Below are 23982 nucleotides of genomic sequence, written 5' to 3'. Positions count from 1 at the left end.
CAGAACAATAAAAAATAACAAGTATTGGCAAGGATGTAAAAAAATTGGAACACTTATCTATCACTGGTGGACTGTAAAATGGTACAGCTGCTGTGAAAAATAGTGTGGCACTTTTTCGAAAAGTTAAACATAGAATTATCATATGACCCAGAAATTCCACTCATAGGTATATACCCAAAAGAACTGAAAGTAGGGACTCAAACAGATACTTGCATATTAATATTCACTGCAGTATTATTCACAATAGTCAAAAGGTGGAACCAACCCAAGTGTTCATCAATAGATGAATGGATAAACAAAATGCAGTATATCCATACAATGGGATATTATCCAGACATAAAGAGAAATGAAGTTCTGGCACATCCTATGACATAGATGAACTCTGAAAACATTATATCGAGTGAAATAAATCAGTCACAAAAGAACCAATATTGTATAATCCCCCTAATATGAAATATCTAGAATAGGAAATGCATAGAGACCAAACTTTATTAGTGACTACCAGGGGCAGGAGGAAGCAGAAGAATTGGGGGGGGGCGGGGGGGCAGGGGGAATTTATTGCTTAAGGGGTACAGAGTTTTTGATGTGATTACAAAATTGAAAATGGATAGTGATGACTGTTGCACAACAGGGTGGATGTAATTTATGTCACTGAATTATAAATATAAAAACTACTGAAATGGTAAATGTTTTGATACACAGATTTCGTCACAACAAAAAATTATTCTTAATAAATAAAAAAATAAAGGAGCAGGGAACAGTGGGGGAAGCAAATACAAATAAGCCCATGACATAGTTTGAACCTAAAGAGCCAAAAGGAATACAAGAATAGAGGAAAAGAGAAGGGATAGATGACTAAGTCGTATCAACCCGGAACAAACAATACACTGTGTACAGACTGAAGACATACCTTACATGTAAAAGTTAAGATATAAAGAAGAAATCCGATTAAAAGAATTTTAAACAAAATGTAAATGGGATTCTCATACGGCCAATTTATGATTTAGCAGTATATACCACACATACATCAGTGTAACGTGAATTTCATTCAACTAATATACTTCTACCCTGGAGCCCTGGTGGCACAGTGGTTAAGAGCTCGGCTGCTAACCAAAAGGACAGCAGTTCAAATTCACCAACTGCTCCTTGGAATTCCTAATAGGTAGTTCAACTCTGTCCTACAGGGTTGCTATGAATTAGAATCAACTAGATGGCAATGAGTTTGGTTTTTTAATACACTTCTATTGAGCACAATATGCAAAAAGATAATCATGAATTATAGTGCTTGCACTAAAGAATCTTACAATCACCGAGATAGCGCTTGATTCATTATCGGCACAACTTTAGAAAACCAGTTCTTAGTAACAAAATCATTTTTAAAATCTGATGATAAAATTCACTATACATATTTCAAATGTTTTTCTAGCCTCTGTCAGTATTAAAGTCATTATAATAGTGTACGGATGAAAATATACATACGTTTCTTTGTAATATCAGATCGAGAGCTGAAATAACAAAGTAAAACTTAAAAAAACGCATAGTGAAAGAATTCTTTTAAAGAGATTTCTTAAATAATGTAACAGATATTCATTTATCTGGTATCTTAAGAACTATTTCATAGATTATTTTTCCATATACCGGAAGCTTGCTACTTTAATTTTTACCCATTCTAATAACTTTTTAAAAAATATATACCACATACTTCTCTGCTTTCCAAAAATACAAGAAATCTAATTTAGTTTTTTCATTATGACAAAATTTTTAACTCTTAATTTAAAGGTGCTTGGGGATAATCTTTGTTTATGCTTCTTTCTCTCCCTCTGCCACGACATAGTAGGGAAGGGACCTCTTAGTCCTTAAAGCCTTCCAGGAGTAGGTCCTTGAATTTATTTCCCCTGCCGAAATGGCGTGGTTATTTTTGACAGAAAGTTGTAAGACTTAATGAAGTTGCTCCTCCATAACATTAGGGAGCGAAGATTTTTCTTGGTTAGTTTGAATGAAGACAAATAATTTTCCATAATATGACAATAAGCTAATTTTATTTCTATATAGAGCTCTTCATATATAAATATATATAAAGGACTATTAGAATTTAATACAAAAAAGACAAACACCAATATACAAAGGCTCAAAGGACATAAAACAAGCAAATTTCAAAGAATGTTAATGTTAAATAAACATGGAAAAAAGTTCAACCTTACCAGTATTAAATGAAATAAAAATTAAAATCATATGAAATCATTTTCATCAAACTGACAATTTTTTAAAAAGAATAACCAGTGCTAGCAAAGGTGAGACGAAATAGGTACTTGCACATAATTATGATGAGCGTAAACTAATAGTCTCACTGGATAGCAATTTCACAATATGCTGAAAATGCACTAAAAATGATCACTCCTTAATCTGGAAAAGGATAGGGGTAATGGTTGCATTACATGATGAACATAATCAGTGTTGCTGAATTACACATGTAAAAATTGTTGAATTTAATATAAAGGAAATATCAAGCCTGTGCAAATACATATGTACAAGGATCCTCATCCATATTATTTATAATAGGGAAAAGCTGTAAATAACTTAAATGTCTAATAATAAAAACCCAAACCAAACCCTGTGCCATCAAGTCGATTCCGACTCATAGCGACTCTACAGGACAGAGCAGAACTGCCCCATAGAGTTTCCAAGGAGCACCTGGAAGATTTGAACTGCTGACCCTTTGGTTAGCAGCTGTAGCACTTAACCACTACGCCACCAGGGTTTCCTCTAGTAATAAAAGATCGGTTAAATAAATTTGGGTATATTTTTACAATGGAAAATTGTGAAGCCATGAAAAATGTTTAAATGATTAGATGGGGAAAATGTTCATGATATATTCCAGGAAAACTGAAAGTTAAATAAATACAAATGTAAATCTATAAAAGGATCCTAAGTCTGTCATATATGTACATGTCTATACATATACATGTATGTGTACACGTGTGTGTACATAGACACATAAATACATCTTGATTACACATATACATATCTGTGATTACACATACACACATACACACAAGGTAAAACTGTTTAAAAGTTTATATAAAGAAGAGTTGAATTTCCAAGCCCTCCCACCTCCCACCCCAAGTAGTCAGGTGATCATTTCAAGCTCACCTCTTATGGCAAACACTGAATTTTGTCTGGAAAAACTGAGCAGGCTTCAAGGCTTAGGTACCCCGGCAAGACAAAAAATGGAGTTAAAAACAAGCTGACTGCATTCTCCCTAAAATGCTTAACCTAAATTGAACCAGAGAATTAAAAAAAAAAAAGAAGAAGTTAAAAATGTAACAGGAAAGCTTAATGAATCAGAAGATAAAGTTGAAGTAATCTTCCAAAAAGAAGAGCAACAAGAAAAAAGAAGCAGAAAATAAGGTGGCCTAGAGGATCTATTCAGGAGATTCACTATCAAATTAACCGAAATTTCAGAAAAAAACAGAATTGCATAGGGCAAGAAAATATCAAATAAATACAGAAGAAAATTTCCCAGAAAAGATCAGTTTCTAGACTGAAAGGTTTCACTAAGAGATGGGCACTGTGCATCCCCCACTCCCACCCCCCACACACTAGGCACACCGTCATAAAATTTCAGTTCGCTAGGGTATATCGAAAAGACCCTAAGAGCCTCCAGAGAGGGGAAAAAAATCAAAACCAAAACCAGATCACATGTAAAAGATCAGGTAACAGTATGGAACTGGACTCTTCAATGCAACTGTAGATGCTAGAAAGCAATACAGCAGTCTCTTTAGAATTATAAGTGAAAATGACTTTTTAACCTAGAATTTCAGAGTCTGACAAACTATTAATCAAGTAGGAAAAACCCACTGCCACTGAGTCGATCCTGACTCATAGCGACCCTACAGGACAGAGTAGAACTGCCCCATAGAGTTTCCAAGGAGCGCCTGGTGGATTCGAACTGCCAACCTCTTGGTTAGCAGCCATAACAATTAACCACTATGCCACCAGGGTTTCCAAATAAGAGGGAGGACATATTCAGAGAAGCCTAAGTTAAAACTATTTACCACACATGCATCCTTTCTTAGGAAGTTACTTGATGGTGTGCTCAAGTAAATTAAAGAGTAAACAAGGAAGGAAGAAAATATAAGATCCAGGAAATGGGGGACCCAGTACAAGAGAACACACAAAAATATATAAGGACAAAAGCTACTGCAACTGGTTTAGAGGGTAACCAGTTCAGGCTGAAGTGGAAGAAGAGCACTAAAAAAATGAGGTCTCCAGTTAAAAAAAAAAAAAAGGAACTGAGATTATCTCTTGTAACAAACACAGAGAAGTGGCAGAAAATGAAGCAACAGGTATATATGTAATCGAAAAAGAGAGGCAATTTTTAACTGCACAATAACCATGAAGTCTATACAGAAAAGGATTTCTGAACTGCCATTGAACAGTATTTGCAAAGTCAAAATAAGCACTGATTATTGCTTTAACTAAGATTTGTGCAATTATGTAAGAATATGAACAAAGAAGGTAGGTTAAAAAAAAGGGCTAAATTCTAAACAAGAACTCTATCTTAACAAGAACACAATATATGTCTAAAACAGATGAATAAAAAAAGGGTAAGGTAATATGATTATTTTATTCAAAATATGGAATGAAAACAGCTAAAATAACGAAAACAGTTACAGTTAGAAAGGGTTGGAGAGAGTCAGGATCATTTCAAATTATAAACCTTTCAGTATTTTTTGATTTTTTTAATTTTACTTTTAAAATTTAAAATGGCCTGTTCTTCCTCCCCAAAACCTATAACTTTAGTCTAATCCTGAAAAAAACATCAGACAAATTCCAATTGAGAGATACCCTGTAAAATACCTCACTAGTACTCCTCAAACCGGCAAGGTGATAGAAACAAAGTCTGAGAAACTGCCATAGCTAAGAACTACTAAGGCATGATGCCTAAATATAATGCTGGGTCCTAGACAGGATGCAGAAAAAGGACATTACAGGAAAACTCAGAAAAATTAACAAAGCAGAGATTTTAGTTAATAACAGTTTATCAATTGGTTCATTGAGACAAATGTACTATACTAAGATTTTAAAAATTCAGGAAACTGGATATGGGGTATATGAAAACTCTCTGTACTACTTTTGCAACTTTTCTATAAATCTAAGACTACTCTAAAAATGAAAAATTCGTTTAAAACTTTATAAAAACAAAACTCATTTAATTAAAAAGACACGTGTGTGCCTGTGTCTGTGTCTAAGTTTAACAATATGTCATAGACAGAACTCCAAGACCTATTGTTAGGTACAATGAGCAAATTTATAGAAAAATGTACACAGTATATTTTGGTTTTTTAAAATAAACTATTATTTTCTGTGAGTAGGTGTTATATACATATGTACATATGTGAATTCATTGAAAAAGGTCTGCAAGGATAAACAAACACCTGATAAGATTCATACCTGGGGAAGGAAGGGAACTTTTGCCTTTTATTTCATATACTTCTAAATTATGTGAAATTTCTGTAACAAAAGGAATTCATGTATTATGTATTAAGTTGCTAGCCTAAGTCTCCCTTCTGAAAGAAGAATCAATAATTATGTTCAGACCAAAAAAAAAAAAAAGATTTAGAATCACTCAAGGGTATATTAGAAGGAAAGAAATATAAGAGAAAAAATATACTTCAAAATAAAACACTAAATTAATATGCAACACACACACACAAAAAAAATCTTACTTTTTCCAAAGGCCTTGCTTCATTAAAATTGTTCAAGTGCTGCTCTACCTCACTTTACATACAGTATCTTAGGTTATGTTGCAGTTAATCAAGAGAACAAAAGTAGAAAGTATATAATTACATATTTATTTTGAATATGTATACACACATATTACTTAATAGGTTGGACAGCTTTTGAGAAAAAGAAATCCTATATTACACTTCAGGAAACCCTGGTGGCGCAGTGGTTAAGTGCTACGACTGCTAACCAAAAGGTCAGCAGTTCGAATCTGCCAGGCACTTCTTGGAAACTCTACGGAGCAGTTCTACTCTGTTCTACAGGGTCGCTAGGAGTCGGAATCGACTCAACAACAGTGGGTTTTGGTTTTATACCATACTTCGACTCAATTAAACCAAGATTTTGCTATAAAGAAGGTGCTTTATATTTTTATTCATACAAGTATCATAAAAATCTACACTGGAGGCTCTTAAAACATGTTATGAAATTTCATATTAAAGCTTTCAACCATAATACATTCTGGCAGCACGAACCTTAAATAGGCTCCAGTGCTACCACAGTTTTGCCTGCCCTGGATATGTGTCATAATTCACACATACTAATGCAGTCCATGAAATCAGTTGTTCTGCCAAGCCAGGAATAAATATGGCTGGAAACACATCAGAGAACAGGAAAGAAACAGAAGAAAACAAGAAATGGTACAGATTATTTAAATGGGGAGGCAGAAGGGAAAGGAGAGTTACAACAAGCATAAGAACGTAAACAGAAAATAAAAGATGAAGGATACAGTAAAAAGAAAAGACTGCAGGTATACTGAATGGGGAAAGGAGGAATTTAGCTTCCTAACACAGCTACCAGAAACCCTAGTGGCATAGCGGTTAAGTACTACGGCTGCTAATCAAAGGGTCAGCAGTTCAAATCTGCCAGGCACTCCTTGGAAGCTCTATTGGGCAGTTCTACTCTGTCCTATAGGGTCGCTATGAGTCAGAATCGACTCGACAGCACTGGGTTTGGTTGGTTTTCTTGGTAACACAGCTACCTAAACAGACCCAGCTTGCTTCTGCCAACCTAAAAAAAGAAAACCCCTACAATAAGCCATTCAAGAATCTTTGTAGTCAAGGCTCATCTCATCTTTTAGCCTTTCTTCTACTACTCACCCACATGTGTACGGACACTAGATTCCAAATTGTTTATAATTCATCATTCCTCAACTGTCTTACCCCAATATTTCTGCTAATGCCAGTTAGCTAGAATGCCTTTCCTCATCCCAACTCTGTCAAAATCCTATACATTCTGCAAACAGTTGAAATTCGGCTTCTTACATTAAGCACTCTTTGGTCCCTACAACTAGAAATCATCACCTTCTCCTCAGCCTCTCTCAAGATTTGAATTCTGGTCTTTGCGTAACTGCTCTACCTGCCCTACTGGATTGTTAACTCCTCTCAGTTACCGTATCTTATTCATCTTTGTCACCTTCCATAGAATCTGGAATAGTACTCTGTATAATTGATGCTCAGTATGCCTGAAGTTTCCAGGCAGCAACAGAAGGAAAGGGTTAAAGTAAATAGAAACAAATTACTAGCGATTAGTATTTGAAGGGTTAGCAATCACAGGACACAACAAAAGCAATATGCAGAAAAAGTAAGAAACAAGATGAGCAACAATATGGAGTATCTCTTATATTGCAGCTAATTATCTCTCCAATTAAATTACAAATTCTCTGAAGGGAAAAAATATAAACAGCTTTCCTCTTTACATTCCCCTACAGTGCCAAGCACACAGCAGGCAGTTAATAAACATTAGCTGAATCCACATCAGACAGAAGCAGAGAAGAAGAAATGAGGACATAATATAAGAAAGTAAATGCTTTTCCAAGACTTCAGAAATGAACAGGGATGTAAGGGAGGTATAACAAAAGCATAGACGAGATAGTGTTGGCGTGGGACAGTTGCCAGAAAAGTGTCCACAGAATTAGAGATGTCATCTACTCCCCTCATTTTACAGAGGAAAAAGCTGGGGTCCACAGACTTTAAATTATTTTTCCATAAACTTGGACAGTTGAGATCTGACAGGCTTGAGACTGATGGTGTTTAAAACATCTGACACCTTGCTTCCTCTAGAATTGCTTGCCCATTCACACCGAGGGAAACTGATAAAGGAGTGAATGGTCCTTTTGGACATAACCGTAAAAGCAGATACATTTTAAGAATCCTGAGATTTGAAAGACTTGTGCAAATCCAGTCGACTAAGAACATAAGGACTTGTGAACTGCTGAGCCTGAGGGAGAGTTGCGGAACTTCTGTGGCTTGCTGAATCCCACACTCGTTACCTACAAATCAGGAGCGTATACTGACAGATCTCTGATCTCTTCTATCATAATATTCTTTGAGTCCATGGTTCTATTTCTTTATAAAGGAGAAAAATTTAGCACAATGACTCATATATTAACAACATCCTATGTTGTGGACAGTAATGCAAAAAATGTTTCTGTCTGAAGTTATTACGAGGAAGTTCAAATTATAAGATCTTTATGTCTTAATATTCAGAATAGGCAGACTGTTTTGGTTAACATATTCTAGACTCCGCCTACCCCCAAAAAGGAAAAGAATTTTGAACATGGGACAATTTTAAGACATCTGGGGGTTAAGAAATCCTAAATGTATTATAGTAGAAATCATTCAGGCTTTCTGGTTAAATGTATCTAAGTTCAAATTCTGGCTCTGCTACTAACTGACCAAGTGTCATAAAGTAAGTTAATTACCTGCATTGTGCCTCAGTATTCTCATCTGGTAAAGATAACAGCACCTAACTTTTAAGTTTGTTATGATTAAAGGAATATATAAATTATTTCCAACACCGTTGTTGTTGCTAGGTAGTATCAAGTCAATTCTCAACTCATAATGACTCCATGTGACAGAGTACAACTGCCCTATAGGGTTTTCCAGGCTGTTATCTTTACAGGAGCAGATCTCCAGGTCTTTCTCCCTGCAGAATCACTGGGTGGGCTCGAACCACCGCCAACCTTTCAGTTAGCAGCCCAGAACTTAACCACTGTACCACCAGGGCTCCTGACTTAACAAATGTAGCTATTACTACTAAACAACAGTAATAGAATTTTATTAGGAAAGCACCTACAAAAGTAACATACATACAGTGAATAAATATTTAACAACCAAAGCCAAACCCATTTCCGTTGAGTCAATTCCAACTCCTAGTGACTCTACAGGACAGAGTAGAACTGACCCAGAGGGTTTCCAAAGAGCAGCTGGTGAATCTGGACTGCCAACCTTTTGGTTAGCAGCCGAGCTCTTAACCACTGGGCCACCAGGGCTCCAGTACAGCAACAGTAGTCACAAAACAAACGAAAATTAAAAATAAATGAGTGAATGAATGAAAGCTAAGCCAGGTATAATATGATAAAAGTGGTCTGGGTTGGGCTCCTTTTCCTGCCATGATGTATAATTTCAGGTCAAGTTTTCCTCCCTGATCTATCAGTATGATTTGTCTATAGAACAGAAATAAAATTACCTTTTAGCTTCTCAGTATACTGTACAGTCAAGACATAAAGTCGTTGTGTGCCATCAAGTCAATTCCAGCTCACAGAAAGGTATTATACTTTATATCTAGGCTACAAAGTTAAAACACTCTAACTCACTCAGTCTTAAACAACAGCATTCATAACGAATGCAACTCTTTCACATGCAACCTGGGGCATTTTAGACCTCTAAGTTCACATTATGTAATTATATTATTCAATTCAAATTATACTGTACGATGCAAACAGTAAATCACATAGTGCTTTCTAGTTAACGATGAGCGTATGTGGGTCTATATAACTGTGGATCATTGGTCTTGTTATATATTCCTAATAATATTTTTTTACACAACCAACTGAAGTTCTAAATTTACAAACTTATGTATTCAGCTACTTTCACTAGATAATTCTATCAGTGCAGGACTGGGCAAGGTTTTGTTCTGTTGTACACGGGGTTGCACTGAGTGGGAGCTCGATGGCAGCTAATAACAACAACAACTCTCCTACAGATGCTTTATTTTTAGTTGGATTCCACAAAATTCTCTATAAACTGTATCAACTTTCAATTGGGTCTATCAACACATTTAATATTTTTTGTAAGTGAGAATAACATCGTTTTACACCGCTAAATTCTAGCATGTTTACGATAACGAAATGGTCCAAACCTCCAAAGTTAAGTCATAACAAGCTTTACTGCTCCCCCCACCAAATCTCTTGGAACACTCTTAAGAGTCCTGAGCTGCCAGGTAAAAAAAAAAAAAAAAAAAACTGTCTGGCTGAAAAGACCATGTAGAAAGACCCTGAGACGACATGAAGATGGAAAGGGGTTCAGTCTATTTTCTAGCCATCCTTAACAAAGCAACAGGCATGTGAGTAAAGTCATCCTGAACCCTACAGACCAGACCGGATCAGCGCATACCACCAAGCAACACGGGTCAACACCACATGGAGCAGAAGAATAACCCAGCAAAACCTGCTTATATTCCTGACCCACAAAATCATGAAATATAATAAAATGGTTGCTGTCTTAAGCTGTGAAATTTTAGGGAAGTCTCTTACACAGCAGTCCAGACTTCATAAAATTCTGTTATAATTAACGAAGAAGTTGTTTTTGGTTAAGTTATATATGTACAGGGAACCCCAAGGTGGGAAAAATGGTGAACACACTTAGCTGCCCGCCAAAAGGCTGGACGTTTGAGTCTACCCAGAGGTGCCTCAGATTAAACGCCTGGAGATTTACCTCAAAAAAATCAGCCATTGAAAACTCTACAAAGTATAGTTTTACTCTGATACACATGGGGTCACCATGAATCAGAGTCGAGCCAATAGCAACTGGATTTCATGTGTGTATAAGACATGCACTGACATCACCAGAGAAATGTAGAAATAGAAACTGTCTTACAAAATGCACTGAATATTTTAAAATCTAGGAGGGAAGGGCTAGAATAAAGATGCTTAGAAACATATACTGTCAGAGCTATAAACAGAATCAAACATCTGGGAATATTTCCTCCCTTAGCTTCTTCTACATTACATAACTCAGTTTTCTTAGATTCCATGAATGTTACTTTCCATCCAAGTTCCAATTTTCTTTCATATAATGCTCTACGTAAAACTCCTTCTTAATCTCTCTGTTGAAATCCTACTACTCTGCCCTTCAAAATTTCTCTCAAACATTTCTTCTCCCTGTCTTAACTTCTTTTCTTAATATCTACCTCATGTTCCTACTAATACCACCATTACTTTCCACTCGTTTTTGGTATTTAATTTACTACACTAAATGTTACAGTGTTAAGATTGTTTAAGCTATCTGAATGCATGGATTTTATTATTATGGATTTACTGTTTGATTTATCTATAATTAGTTGATTTTGCCATTTTTGTTAACACTGACCACAGCATCTAAGTATCAAAAATGTTTGTCTAGTTGAATAGTTATACTCTGCTATAACAGAGATCTTGGATTTCAAAGACAAACACAATGCTTAAAGTAACACAAAGAATCATTTTCGGAACGTCAAAGTATCTCATTACAATTTAATCTGCCCCTGATTACAACTGATAACCTTTCACTGTTACATAATTATATACTCAATTACCAAATACATGTAGAAAAACCAAGAATTTTCTTATATACCAGTAACAATCTCAAAATACATATACTGGAAAAAAATCCCAATCATGCAAATAAAGGAAAACGATCACAATTTTTATTAAATACCAAGAAATTCTTAATGGTGACATAAAAGAATATCAGAATAGGTAAAAATATACATGTAGCTTTTAAATACATAATTGATTGATAATTGTAATGAAAATACCCATGGGATTGGAGGGCTAGGATGGAGACTTTACAAAATAATTCTAAAGTTAACTGAAAAGGAAAAAAGTGTCAGGCAACCTTCAACCCACATCACAAAAAAAAATTTTCAAACTGCACTGTAGACCTAAATGTAAAATCTAATGTCTAAAAGAAAACACAGGAGAATATCTCTGGAACCCTGGGGTATATAAGACTAAAAAGCACAAACCATAATAGAAGAAAATTAAAAATGGTATTTCATCAAAATAAAAGCTTCTGTCATGTGAAAGGCAGTATTAGGAGAACGAAAAGCCACAGAATGAGAGAAAATACTTGCAAAACAGATAGCTGATACAGGAATCATATCCAGAATATGGAAAGAACTTTCACAACTCAATAATAAGAAAACAGCAAATAACAGACACTTCACTCAAGAAGAGACAAGAAAGCAGGAATAACAGGTGTTGGCCAGGATGTGAGCAAACTGGAATCCTCATCCACTGCTGGTGGAAAACTGGAGGTTCCTCAAAAAGTTAACCCAAAAACTACTACATGACCAAGCATTCCCAATCCTAGGTATATACCCCCAAAAACTGAAAGCAGTAATGCCAGCAGAAACTTGTACACCAACATTCACTGCAGCACTATTCCTAACAGCCAAAAGGTGGAAATGACCTGTGTCCATCAAAAGATGAATGGATAAATAAAACGTGGCATACACATACAATGGATATTGTTGTTGTTGTAGGTGCCACAGAGTCAGTTCTGACTCATAACGACTGTATATACAACAGAACTACGTTGCCCCATCCTGTACCATCCTCACCATCACCGCTGTGTTTGAGCCCATTGTTGCAGCCACTGTGTCAACCCATCTCATTGAGGGTCTTCCTCTTTTTCACTGACCCTCTACCAAGCATGATGTCCTTCTTTAGGGACTGGTCCCTCCTGATCACTTGTCCAAAGTATGTGTCTTGTCATCCTTGCTTCTAAGGAACATTCTGTCTATACTTCTTCCAAGATAGAGTTGTTCATTCTGCTGGCAGTCCGTGGTATATTCAATATTCTTTGCCAAGACCATAATTCAAAGGCATCACTTCTTCTTGTCTTATTCACTGTCCAGCCGTAAAGAGAAATGAAGTCCCGATACGTACTACAGCATGGGTGAACCTTAAAACATTATACTGAGTGAAATAAGTCAGGAGGCCTTAGGAGCAAATTTTTGCTCTACTACCAACTTGTAGTCCCTTAACAAAAGAAGTAAACCTGCGTCAGTCTAAGTGTCTTCGTCTATAAAATAAGAGGTTTGGACCAAATGTTGAAGGTCCTTTGTAAGTCCATTTGACATTTTATAATTGCATGATATTTTGCTAACGTAATGAAAATAGCCTCATTTATTTTACTAACTGCAAAAATATGTGCTCATTATAAAAGTTATTCAAACTGTAGTAAAGTTGTGAAGAAAAGAAAAGCATAGGAAATTACACCGTTGTTAATGTTTTGATGATTATATTTTCAGGTAGTATACACGCACATGATTTCTCATACATACACTTTTTTGCATATGTATAAATCTGTATGTGTTCTATAACCTGCTTTTTTCATTTGGCAGTGTGTTAGAAATACTGCTTCATGCCAATACACGTAACGTGTATCATCAGTTCCAACTGCTCCCTAATATTCATGTTAGGACTAAGGTGCGTCTGACCCAAGTCATGGTGTTTTCAATTACCTCATATGTATGAGAAAGCTGGACAAAGCTTAAGGAAGACCAAAAAAGAATTGATGCCTTTGAATTATGGTGTGACAAAAAATACTGAATATACCACGGGCTGCCAAAAGAACAAACAAATCTGTCTTGGAAGAGGAACAGGCAGAACACTTCTTAGAGGCAAAGACGGTGAGATTTTGCCTCACATACTTTGGACATGTGATCAGGCGGCACCAGACCCTGGAGAAGGACATCATGCTTGGTAAAGTAGAAGGTCACCGAAAGAGAGGTAGGCCCTCAACAAGATGGACTGACACAGTGGCTGCAACAATGGGCTCAAACATAGCAACAATTATGAGGATGGTGCAGGACCCGTCAGGGTTTCATTCTGTTGTACGTAGGGTCCCTATGAGTTGTAAGCAACTTGAGGGCACCTAACAACAACAATTCATGTTTCCATTACACGGATAAACCATAATTTATTTAATAAATTTCCTATCATGGCACATTAGATTGTTTCTTTTTTTTAATAAATAATGTTAAAATGTTGTTGTTGGTAGGTGCCATCGAGTCGGTTCCGACTCATAGCGACCCTATGTACAACAGAAAGAAGCACTGCCAGGTCCTGAGCCATCCTCACAAATCGTTGTTATGCTTGAGCTCCTTGTTGCAGCCACTGTGTCAATCCACCTCGTTGACAGTCTTCCTCTTTTCCGCTGACCCTGCACTCTGCCAAGCGTGATGGCCTTCTCCAGGGACTGATCCCTCCTGACAATTATTTCTAAATACAAAACTTTCTAAATATTAAAATGGAAGTTTTCTATTTAGAAATAATTTGGTATCATTCTTTAACCCCCAATGAAATTGATGACTCAGGCAGGAATCATCAATTGATACCAAAGCCCCTAGGTAAAATATAGTTGGGAAACTGGATATTTATAAAGTATCACCTCACAGATTACTACCTAAATGCAAACAGAAAAATTAATCATTATAATGGAGAGACCTAGCAGTCATCAAGGAGCCCTGGAGGCACAATGGTTAAGTGCTGGGCTGCTCACCAAAAGGTCAGTTGTCTTAAGCCCATAAGTTGTTTCATGGGAGAAAAGACCTGAGGATCTGCTCCCATAAAGATTACAGGCTAGGAAACTCCACTCTTTCCTACAGGGTCACATGACTTGGTGGCACACAATAACAACAGTCATCAGCACCTTAAGAAAGTACCAAATTTAGCATCGTTAATAAAGGAAAAATCTGAATGTCATATGCCTCCTGATGGGATATATTATGAAGTACACCTATGAAATATTCTTACCAAAACTGAATTTTAAAGATTGAGATATCTTGGGCTGGCATTTTCAAAAAGTCAGTGTCATATTAAAAAAAAAGGGGGACAGTTTAAGAGATACAACAATTAAATGTAGTGTGCTTGGGGGGCAACTGGAGAGTTGGGAATAATTAGAAGAATCTGTATATAAACTGGCTATATGATTAATGGAAACCCTGGTGGCGTAGTGGTTAAATGCTACGGCTGCTAACCAAAGGGTCAGCAGTTTGAATCCACCAGGCGCTCCTTGAAAACTCTATGGGGCAGTTCTACTCTGTCTTATAGGGTCGCTATGAGTCGGAATCAACTTGATGGCACTGGGGTTTTTATATGATTAATTTCTTAAATATGCTAAAGTATTGTGGTTATGTAGGAGAATGTCCTCATTTTTAGGAAGATGCAGGGTGAAATATGTAAGGATAAAGTGTCATGATATCTACAACTTACTTTCAAATGATTCAGCCCATATATATGATAAAATATTAACAACTGTTGAATCTAAGTGGGGAATCCACATGGATCATTATATTATTCTTTAAACTTCTGTATGCTTCAATTTTTTTATAATAAAAAGTTAGGAAAGAAGAAATAACTTAAAAACTTTTTTAAGGTTTCCTTTACTTTCTTTTTAATTGCAATCTAAAGGGAAAAAATTAACTGTAGCATTGCATGGTTAGGTTTAGACTCCAGCAGACAGGGGGTTGATCCAAATTCCTTACACACAGCTATGCAGCTATAAGCAAACTAAGAAAAATCCAAAGAGTTCTAATCTAAAATATTGAAATAATACAGTATCACATGACAAGCACTCAATAAATGTCTTTTTTCCCCCTACCAAACCCTAACATTTTATTTTCCATACTCATATGGCTGAATGTATAGACTTCACATGCATTTGCTTCTACTAGCTATTGTGTGGGGTTTTGTTTGCTTATTGGAATTATTTTTCGGGTATTAAAGAGTTAACCTAAAAAATATATAAGTAAATCAATTCCAGATGGAGATACAACAAACTGTTGACAAGTTGTTTTATTTTTGAGGGAGAGGAATTTTATGGTTTAATTTACACACATGTTGTCGAAATTTTATGGGCATATTTTTCTATAATAACAAAAATTTCAGCTCTAGCTATTTTTAGGTAAAATGACACATGTCTGGAATATGTTTTAAAATACTCAAGCATAAAAGAAAAATAAGTGGAGGAGGAGAGATGAAATATGAATTGCAAAATACTGATAATTACTAAAGCACGGTGATGCATATTATACTATTGCGGTTTCTTTAGTATTACCTAAAAACTGTCAGGATAAAAAGTTAAGTATTTTCAATTTATAAGACAAGAAAACATAAAATGTACAACATGAAGTTCAATGTACCTTTGAAAGTAAAAATGATTTGAAGTTGTAAAAAAAAAACAGATTAATTTAATTGGTAAGAATGCACTATTATGGTATCTCCCTAATGTATCTCACACAAAGGTTTTATACAAGCCACATTTCACCATAATTCTTTTTACTCTAACACAAATTATCATTATTTTTCAATATCCTATTTTAAGTAGTTTACCCATAATCTGGAAGTTTAATGTACTTGAAGATGGTGAAAAGTTAATGATATTTACTATAATCAACTTAAAACCTCTGAAATATATGAACTTTTTTTTTTTAAGTTCATACTAATACAGACTAGAAATTCCTAGAAACCAGGATACCATGAGAAAATTATATATGTTAGATCTAGCCACGAATTCAGTGAAACTGAGCTGTCTCCAATGTGTTAAATAGGAAGTAAAAGTTGGGAACTAACACTCACTGTGAATATCTACAGTATACCAAAAAAGTCAAACCAAACCGTTCACCAACAAGTCAATTCCAATTCATGGTGACCCCATGTATTATAGGGTAGAACTGAACTCCTTAAGGCTTTCTATACTGTAATTTTCATGGAAGCAGAAAGCTGGGCCTTTCTTCTGCAGTGCTGCTCGGGGAGACTGAACCGTTAAGCTTTCGGTTATGATTAGAAACTAGAGGCTTAGAAATTTGAGGAGCTGGGAAAGGCGGAGGGCAGAATACCCCCTGTACCTCCAGAAGAACAAGGTATGGGCTCTGACAAAAGTTAATCAGAGTAGCTCCAGGCTCAAGGGGCATCCCACAAAGAAGAGGGGACAGGCAAAATGTCAGAATGAAAACAGGGAAATTAAGTGAAAATTTATAAACTAAATGGTGCGACTTGTAGCTTTATTCCTCCACCTAGCACTAGAACCCTGTCATGTAAACTCAGTACCTCTGCCAGCTTCCTTCCCCCACCATTCCACTCACAATGAAAGAAAGAAAAATGAAGGATCTTCACCTGAAGGAACTGAAAGCCTTCCTACCAACTCCCAGGAAAAATAAAGATGATAACATGGGAATCCACCAGTCAGGGACCCTTGCTCATGCATGCCCAGGGTGCTTCCAATCAACTTTAGTAGCTTTCTCTTAAAAATGAAGGAACTCCTAAGGATCACATATATCTGTAGAAAGCCTCCAACACTAAGGAAAGAAACCAAAACAAACAGAAATAAAATAATAATAATAGAGGAACTAGAAACAAAGAAATTATAATTAATATCCTTGAAGAGATAACAGAGGATGCTGCACACATGTAAAAGGAATAAGATGGAATAGACGAACAAAGAACAAGAGCTCAGACAAGTTAAAAAAGAGAGAGCTGAAATTTTAAAATTCAGAGAAAGGATTAAAATCTCCCAGATAGCAGAACAAAAGACAATGTTTTAGAGATTAGATTTCTCAATGACACCCTCAAACTTTTGAGGGAAAATGATTTCCTATATAGAAATCTCTCAAAAGCCAGACAAGTGTGAGGATAAAAAAAATATATATCAAAAAATATACTTCCCATGTGCTCTTTCACAGAAGTTATTAGAGGAAACTACAATGAGGGAATAAACCAAAAGGAAGGCATGGGATCCAGAAAAAGGGGATTCAACAAAAGTGAAGGAAATTCCCAGAATATCAGCTAAGGGAAGTCCCAAGATGATAGTTACGTAGCAGGCCTAAAGAGGAAACAATCCAGACCAAAGCTGGAAGGAGGACAGCTTCAGGAGGGATGTCTACAGAAACAAATGGAACTGAGCTAAGTTTATCTGACATATTTGACCATGTGGAAAACTGCACTGAGAAATATTTTATGGCTGCTGGAGGGTATGGAAAGACTTGGCCTGAAACTCAGAGAAAGCTAAGCAAATGAAAAAATGTGCCATGAAAAAAAAAAGGTTATGTAAGAAAATGAAATAAAAGTTAAACTACCGTCTCAGCAGGGACCAATATTTACAAGCTCATAATAATGAAAACTCTGGATATGAATTTAACCTAAAATAGTGGGATAACAATAATATTATAATGATGGGAGAAAGTATAGTTCGAAAAATTCTCAAACACTTTAAAATCACTGATATTTACAAACCTCAATTTATTCAATTCTTATGCAAATATATTAAAAAAGAAAAAACCCATTGCTGTCCAGTCAATTCCAACTCATAGCAATCCTATAGGACAGAGGAGAACTGCCCTACACAGTTTCCAAGGGGTGCGTGGCAGATTCAAACTGCTGACCTTTTTGGTTGCAGCCATAGCACTTAACCACTATGCCACCAGGGTCTCCAGGCAAATGTACAGAGATCAATTTAACAGTGTTTACCAGGGGCAAGAAGGAAGCGAGAGTTACTACATTGAGGGAAGGGGCATTGAGTTTCTGTTCAAGTTGATGGGGGGGGGGGTGGGGGGGAGCGGGGACTAGAAAAAGACAGTGTGATGGTTGTAGGTTGTATAGCATAATGAATATAATTAGTGTCACTGAACTGTACATGTAAAAAATAGTGAAACAGTAAATGTTTTATTATATATAATTCTACCATATTAAAGGAAAATTATTCAATTCTAAGAGAAGTCTGTATTTTCTTTAAATTCGCTAAGTATACTTTCAAGGCAAAAATTCAGTGAAAATGCTCTGTTTTTGTCTTGGGACACTTCACAGAGACATTCTATGGGAACAAATAATAAATGCAAGGCAAAAGAAAACTAATGAAAATTTGAAAAACTATACAAATTTTACTGGTTACTGGAATCAGTTAAGGCATTTTGGTATCTAATACATTTGCTGTTTGCCATAAATATAATAATGGATACCTTCGGTACATGTCTACTCTTAATTTCCACATTCACCCATTCAATAATGTATCCAGCCTTGAAGAAAAAACGGTTGTGAACTCCTCTACAGACTATACCTCTAAAAGTAACCTGGTTATTTCCTATTTTAAAAAATCTAAACTATTTCGCACATTTTCTTTTTATGAGAAATACAATTTAACTATCACTTGATGACTCAAGCTTATTATGCAAGTCAGCTACACAACTATGTCTAGATGACTTCAAAAGTTTGAGGTGTGTAAGGCATCAACCTTTACACTAAATGGGCCCAGACTACTACAGTTTTGTAATTCTCACCCTTAACTTTCAAACCTATTGTCAATAATCCTTCCTCTATAAGGATTGACCCATCTCTTAATTTGTTATGGGGCTAAAGCAAACAAACAAAAAAAACCTATGCTTTAGAAGAAAATACCATTTACTAAATGCCCTGACAGGCCCTTTCACATACATACTTTCATTTAATCCAAACAATCGTGCTGGAACGGCCAGTATGTGAAAATAAAGCAGTATGACTAAGGGCTTAAAACAAAACAAAAAAGCAACCTACTATAAATAAATACAAAACCTTTAATAACTAAAGTTGGGGTACTGGGTCTTTTGGGTATTTTTTTTGTTTTTTGAGGGAAGGACAATCTATTTTCTCTGCTTAAGATGTCTTTATAGTTAACTTCCAGTTCTGACTCAGATTGTTCAATCAATCAGCTGCGGATAATGGAGGGGTTATTGTACTATCCTATGTACAGCCAACTTAGAACACTAAAAGCCCATAGAAATGAGAACTTTTATATTTGCAAGTACATCTATAGTCAACACATGTACACAGCACTATTTTTTTACAATTGCTTCTTAAAAATCTTCTTGATTACTAAAGAACTTCAATTCAGTTAAATATGAACTTTAGAAAAATATGAGTACTTTCCAAATTAAGAGGGAAAGATTTTAATCATAAAATTTACCACCAAAACAATGAAAAGCCATCCTTTTCTTCAATTTTTAGTTTTTCCTCAATAAAATAGCAGCATTTCTGTCAAAAAATGGAAATCTTACAATAGTGTTAATATCTAGTTACTACTTAAAAACAAACAAACAAACAAAAAACCCCACATAGGACATCAATAAATGTCTTCCCCACATAAATCCATAGATAAAGCATTTTAAATGAAAATACACCGCTTGTATTCAGAATTGACAATGTATGAAGGAGCCCTCAAAAGGGGTCTTCCAAATATAAAAGACTATAAAAATTTCTCTTAACTGCCATTTCACTTAAAGGGTCATTTGTGTACTCCATATTTTAAGTTGGAATTTCAAAGAGTGCTTATTTATTTTTAGCCATTCCAATACTGGTCTCAAGAACAATGTTATAGCCTCAAAAAGATTATGAAGCACAAATATGATGTTTACACACCACAAATAACAAGGCTGATACTGTGCTGCATATGGACAGACTTGCCGGCACCTATCACTTTTACGTTATACGTAACCATTAAAACAAAATAGCTTTGAAATACTACCACCTCATATTCCTGAGTAAAAGTAGTATAAATTCCATCCTCAAAACCACTTTCCTAGAAACCACTCTCCAAAGCTGAGAGATCATAGCTGAGAATTCGACCAGAGTATCTAATGGCTGCACTTAGATATCAAAGCTTTGCTGCAGACAAAACATCAAGAAGTAACTGTTGATACACTCGAGTGCGCTTAAAAAAAAAGAAAAAACATTCCAATTCAAACATACAGAGAATTTTCCATGATCAAAGCTACCTTTAGAGCAGCAATGCCAAAACTGCTTAATTTTCATTTCTTCTATAAAACAAAAAGCCTTTATTTGACAAAACGACGTAGCAATGTATAATTAAAGATTATGAGCTTTAAGCTTTGATCCCATAAAGATCTCATTTTCAACCAGTCTCCAAATTGTTCCACTGTCAGATCACTGTGTCTCAATTCCACCTATTTTAAAGAAATATTCTGAAAATTATGACTAACTTGAATTTGAAAACAGCTTCGTCTGAAAAAGGAAGCTTAAAGATTTGCCTTCTTCTGATGCTGAAAACATTTTTCAGCCACTTGATCTGGCCAAAATATGTCAATGCTCCTGATTTTATCATTTGCTGCAGAAAAAAGAACATGGCTGAAAATTCCTTCTAAAGGGTGTAATTCAAATTGAACCATTTAAAACACTTAAGAATACGGAGCGGAGAGGAGGGTACCTTATGAAACAGCACACTTCGGGCCCTGCACACTACCTCATTTCCCTAATAGGGATGAAAAGCTCAGGCCTCTGGTAGCTTCCAGCTGACGCCAACGTTCTCCACACCCCTTTTTTGACAGGATTTTCTGGTGGTGTTTGGGACGCAGTGTCACAAATAAGAAATCCGTGATCACGTCTAAAGGGCCTCACAATCAAGCGTCCTTTACAAGACCAAACCTTTCCCCTATTCCATCCTCCCACCTCTCTCCTTAGCCAAACACACCTCGGCGGGTCCTCCAGACCCAATCCTACAATTTCTGCAGCACATTAGCTGGCAGGCAGAAACGATACGAAAATAGTAAGAGTTTCGGCCATTCCCCTCTCGGCGACCGAAATTACAGGCTCCATTTCCTGTCCCCACGGGGACTGCAAAATCGCCTGCTGAGAGCGCGACGCCTCCCGCCCCCTCCAGGCTGGCGCCCGCGGCCCCCACGCTCCCCCTTCCCGGGCCCCGCCGGGCGCGAGGGGGCTGCGGGGAGCGCGAGGGGCGGCAGCGGGCCAGGGCGCCCTCCTCTCCCCTACCCCTCCGGCGCCGGCACCCACCTCGCTGCAGCGGCTTCACCTCCCCATTCTCCTCCCGGGCGGCGCCGACGGCCTCTCCCGCCCCGCCGAGGCCGTGCCTCCGTCTCTCCTTCTCCCGCTTCTCTTTGGGTCTGCGCGGCTTGGCGTTGGCCGAGGAGGCGGCGGCCGGCACCAGGAGATGGTGAGCCTGAGCATGCAGCAGCGTAGGAGGGACCAGCAGTTTGCGCGGCAGCGGCTGAGACGAGGAAGCGGAGGCTGAGGAGGGGGCGGCCGAGCCAGCGGAGAAAGAGAAACTGCTCCGGGAAGAGGAAGACGGGGAGGGGACAGCAGACAGAGCGGCGAAGCTCCAAGACGCGGGGCTGCCATAGCTCTGAGGCGAAGGTACCGCTGGCGGCGGCGGCTGCAGCTGCCTGCTGTTCCCACCGCTGCCTCCTTCTCCGTTCACTCTCCGCGGCGCCTTCTTCTCCTCAGTTCGGACCTTTTTGGCGGACAGGGAGCTCGGTGGGTCCCCGGGGGGGGACTGCAGCTTGCCAAACGGTTCTTTCTCCGAGACGGCGGCGACGGCGGCGGTAGCCGCGGTGCCATGCACTGGGCTTGGCGGCTCCGCCATTTTGCGCTCCTGTTGTATTTACTCTCTTCGGCTCCCGGGCTCAGGGCAGGGGCGGGCCCTCCGCGAGGGGCGGGGAGGGGGCGGGGCTGCCGGGCCACCGGCCGGGCCCCCGATTGGGCGAGCCACACTGAGGGATCGCTCTAGGAACCAAAGGTGCGAATATGGAGCCGAGGGGGCGGGATCGCCAAGAGCACCCGCTTTAGAGGTCCGCGCTCCGCGGGGCGCCGCGAGTGGCTAAGCGAGCTACAAGGGGAGGGTCTTCCAAATGTTGCCAGCTGGAATTTGGGTGCCCCGTGGGAATCCGGGAGAACCCCACTTCGGACCCAAAATCCGCCCGCCCCGGGTCGCGCTCGTCTCTGTCTCGACGATTTTGTCTTACTCGTACTTCTTTCTCTTCCTTTCTCAGGGATCCCTTTGGTCCCCTGCTGCCTGTGCTCGCTCTGAAAGCCGGATTTCCGGGATGCTCAGTTCGTAGGGGAAAATTGTGCCGGGAATTAAATCCGTCCTTCTCTTAGGCAGTGGCTGATTGAAAAAAAAAAAAGGAGGGGCTAAAAATACACTTGGTGCAGTGACAAGGAACATTATTGTTGTTAAAGTCGTCGGCGCTAATGTTTTCAGGGAGATAACGTCCTCCAAGCCTAGAACTTCTGGATTGCTTCCGAGCTTGAAGGTAAGACTTTGTTTGTGTTTGGAGAATTTTTTTTAACTATTGTAATTGCACCCTTAGGAGCACGAAGGTCTTAATATAATTATATTTAATATTGTTATAATTGTTATAACTCCAAGAAAAATCCGTCGGCGACATTTACAGGTTTTTGAAAAGCAAGACTTTTTTACAAGTTTCTCTGTTTTAGTGCGTGTTTAGTGTCCTGACTGTTCAATGTTTCGTATGCTTTGTATTTTGATTTTTAGCATGGAAAATAAGGAATCTGGGGAGATGAGTTACAGTAATATGGTTGTACCCATGGCAAGGAACATGATCTTTTTTTTTTTTTTTAGTATTTTTACTGAGATATAATTAAAGTAAATTGCGTAAGTTTAAAGTGTACAGTTTGTAAAGTTTGACATAGGTATGCACCAGTGAAACCATCAAGAAAATAAACATGAGGGAACACAATTTTAATTTAACTCAAAGTCTCACATGAAATCAGAAAGTCCAAACAAATGGATGTAAAAATAAGGTCAGGAGATAACCAGTAGGAGGATATGTTATGAATCCTAATAGGGTTGCTGTGAGCCAGATGGCAATGGGTTTGGTTTTTTTTTTAAGGAACCCCAAGTTGCTTGTAAGTTTCTGGAAACACTTAAAAGTAACCTTTTAGGAATACCCTATTCTTGAAGACTTCAAGAAGTTGAAATTCTTTATTTTGTTTTGCTGTTTTTTGTGTGTATTTTTTTAGAATTTTTTGGAGTCAAAGTGTAATATCGGTTTATAGCCTTACTTATTTTTAGGTGCCTTAAAATCTTAAAGTAGTGAAAGTACTTTCTCTAATACATAACTTTGAAAGCAAGTGAAAACTTTATAACTGGAATTTACTGGCAGCACATGTCTTCATGAAAGGTAGTACGGAAATTGTGTGCTTCTCACTAGATTTGTGACCTTAGTCAAGGTGTTTTATCTGTCAGGACCTCTGTTTTCTCGTTTGTTAAGTGCAGAGATTACATGATAACTAAGGTCCTTTCTGCCATATTCAAGAAGCTTTCCAAAAGACACACTGAAACCTTGACAGTTAAAATAGTTTCTTAATTGTTGACCTCTCCATATGATTTTTTATTTCTGTCA

General features: G+C 37.5%; 1 protein-coding gene across 1 annotated transcript in view; it reads right to left on the bottom strand.

Moving 5' to 3' along the window:
* RSBN1L (round spermatid basic protein 1 like) overlaps window positions 1-22242 on the bottom strand; it is a 71490-nt gene extending 49248 nt beyond the window's left edge. The window contains exon 1 of the mRNA XM_049894297.1: window positions 21611-22242. Coding sequence (XP_049750254.1) covers window positions 21611-22199 — 589 coding nt within the window. The 5' untranslated portion in view covers window positions 22200-22242. The remainder of the gene's footprint in view (window positions 1-21610) is intronic.
* Window positions 22243-23982: the final 1740 nt, after the last annotated feature.

The sequence above is a fragment of the Elephas maximus genome, chromosome 8 (genome assembly GCF_024166365.1).
Source record: "Elephas maximus indicus isolate mEleMax1 chromosome 8, mEleMax1 primary haplotype, whole genome shotgun sequence".
Taxonomy (NCBI): domain Eukaryota; kingdom Metazoa; phylum Chordata; class Mammalia; order Proboscidea; family Elephantidae; genus Elephas; species Elephas maximus.
The sequence above is the reverse complement of the archived record's forward strand: the minus strand, read 5'-3'. Positions and strand labels throughout refer to the sequence as shown.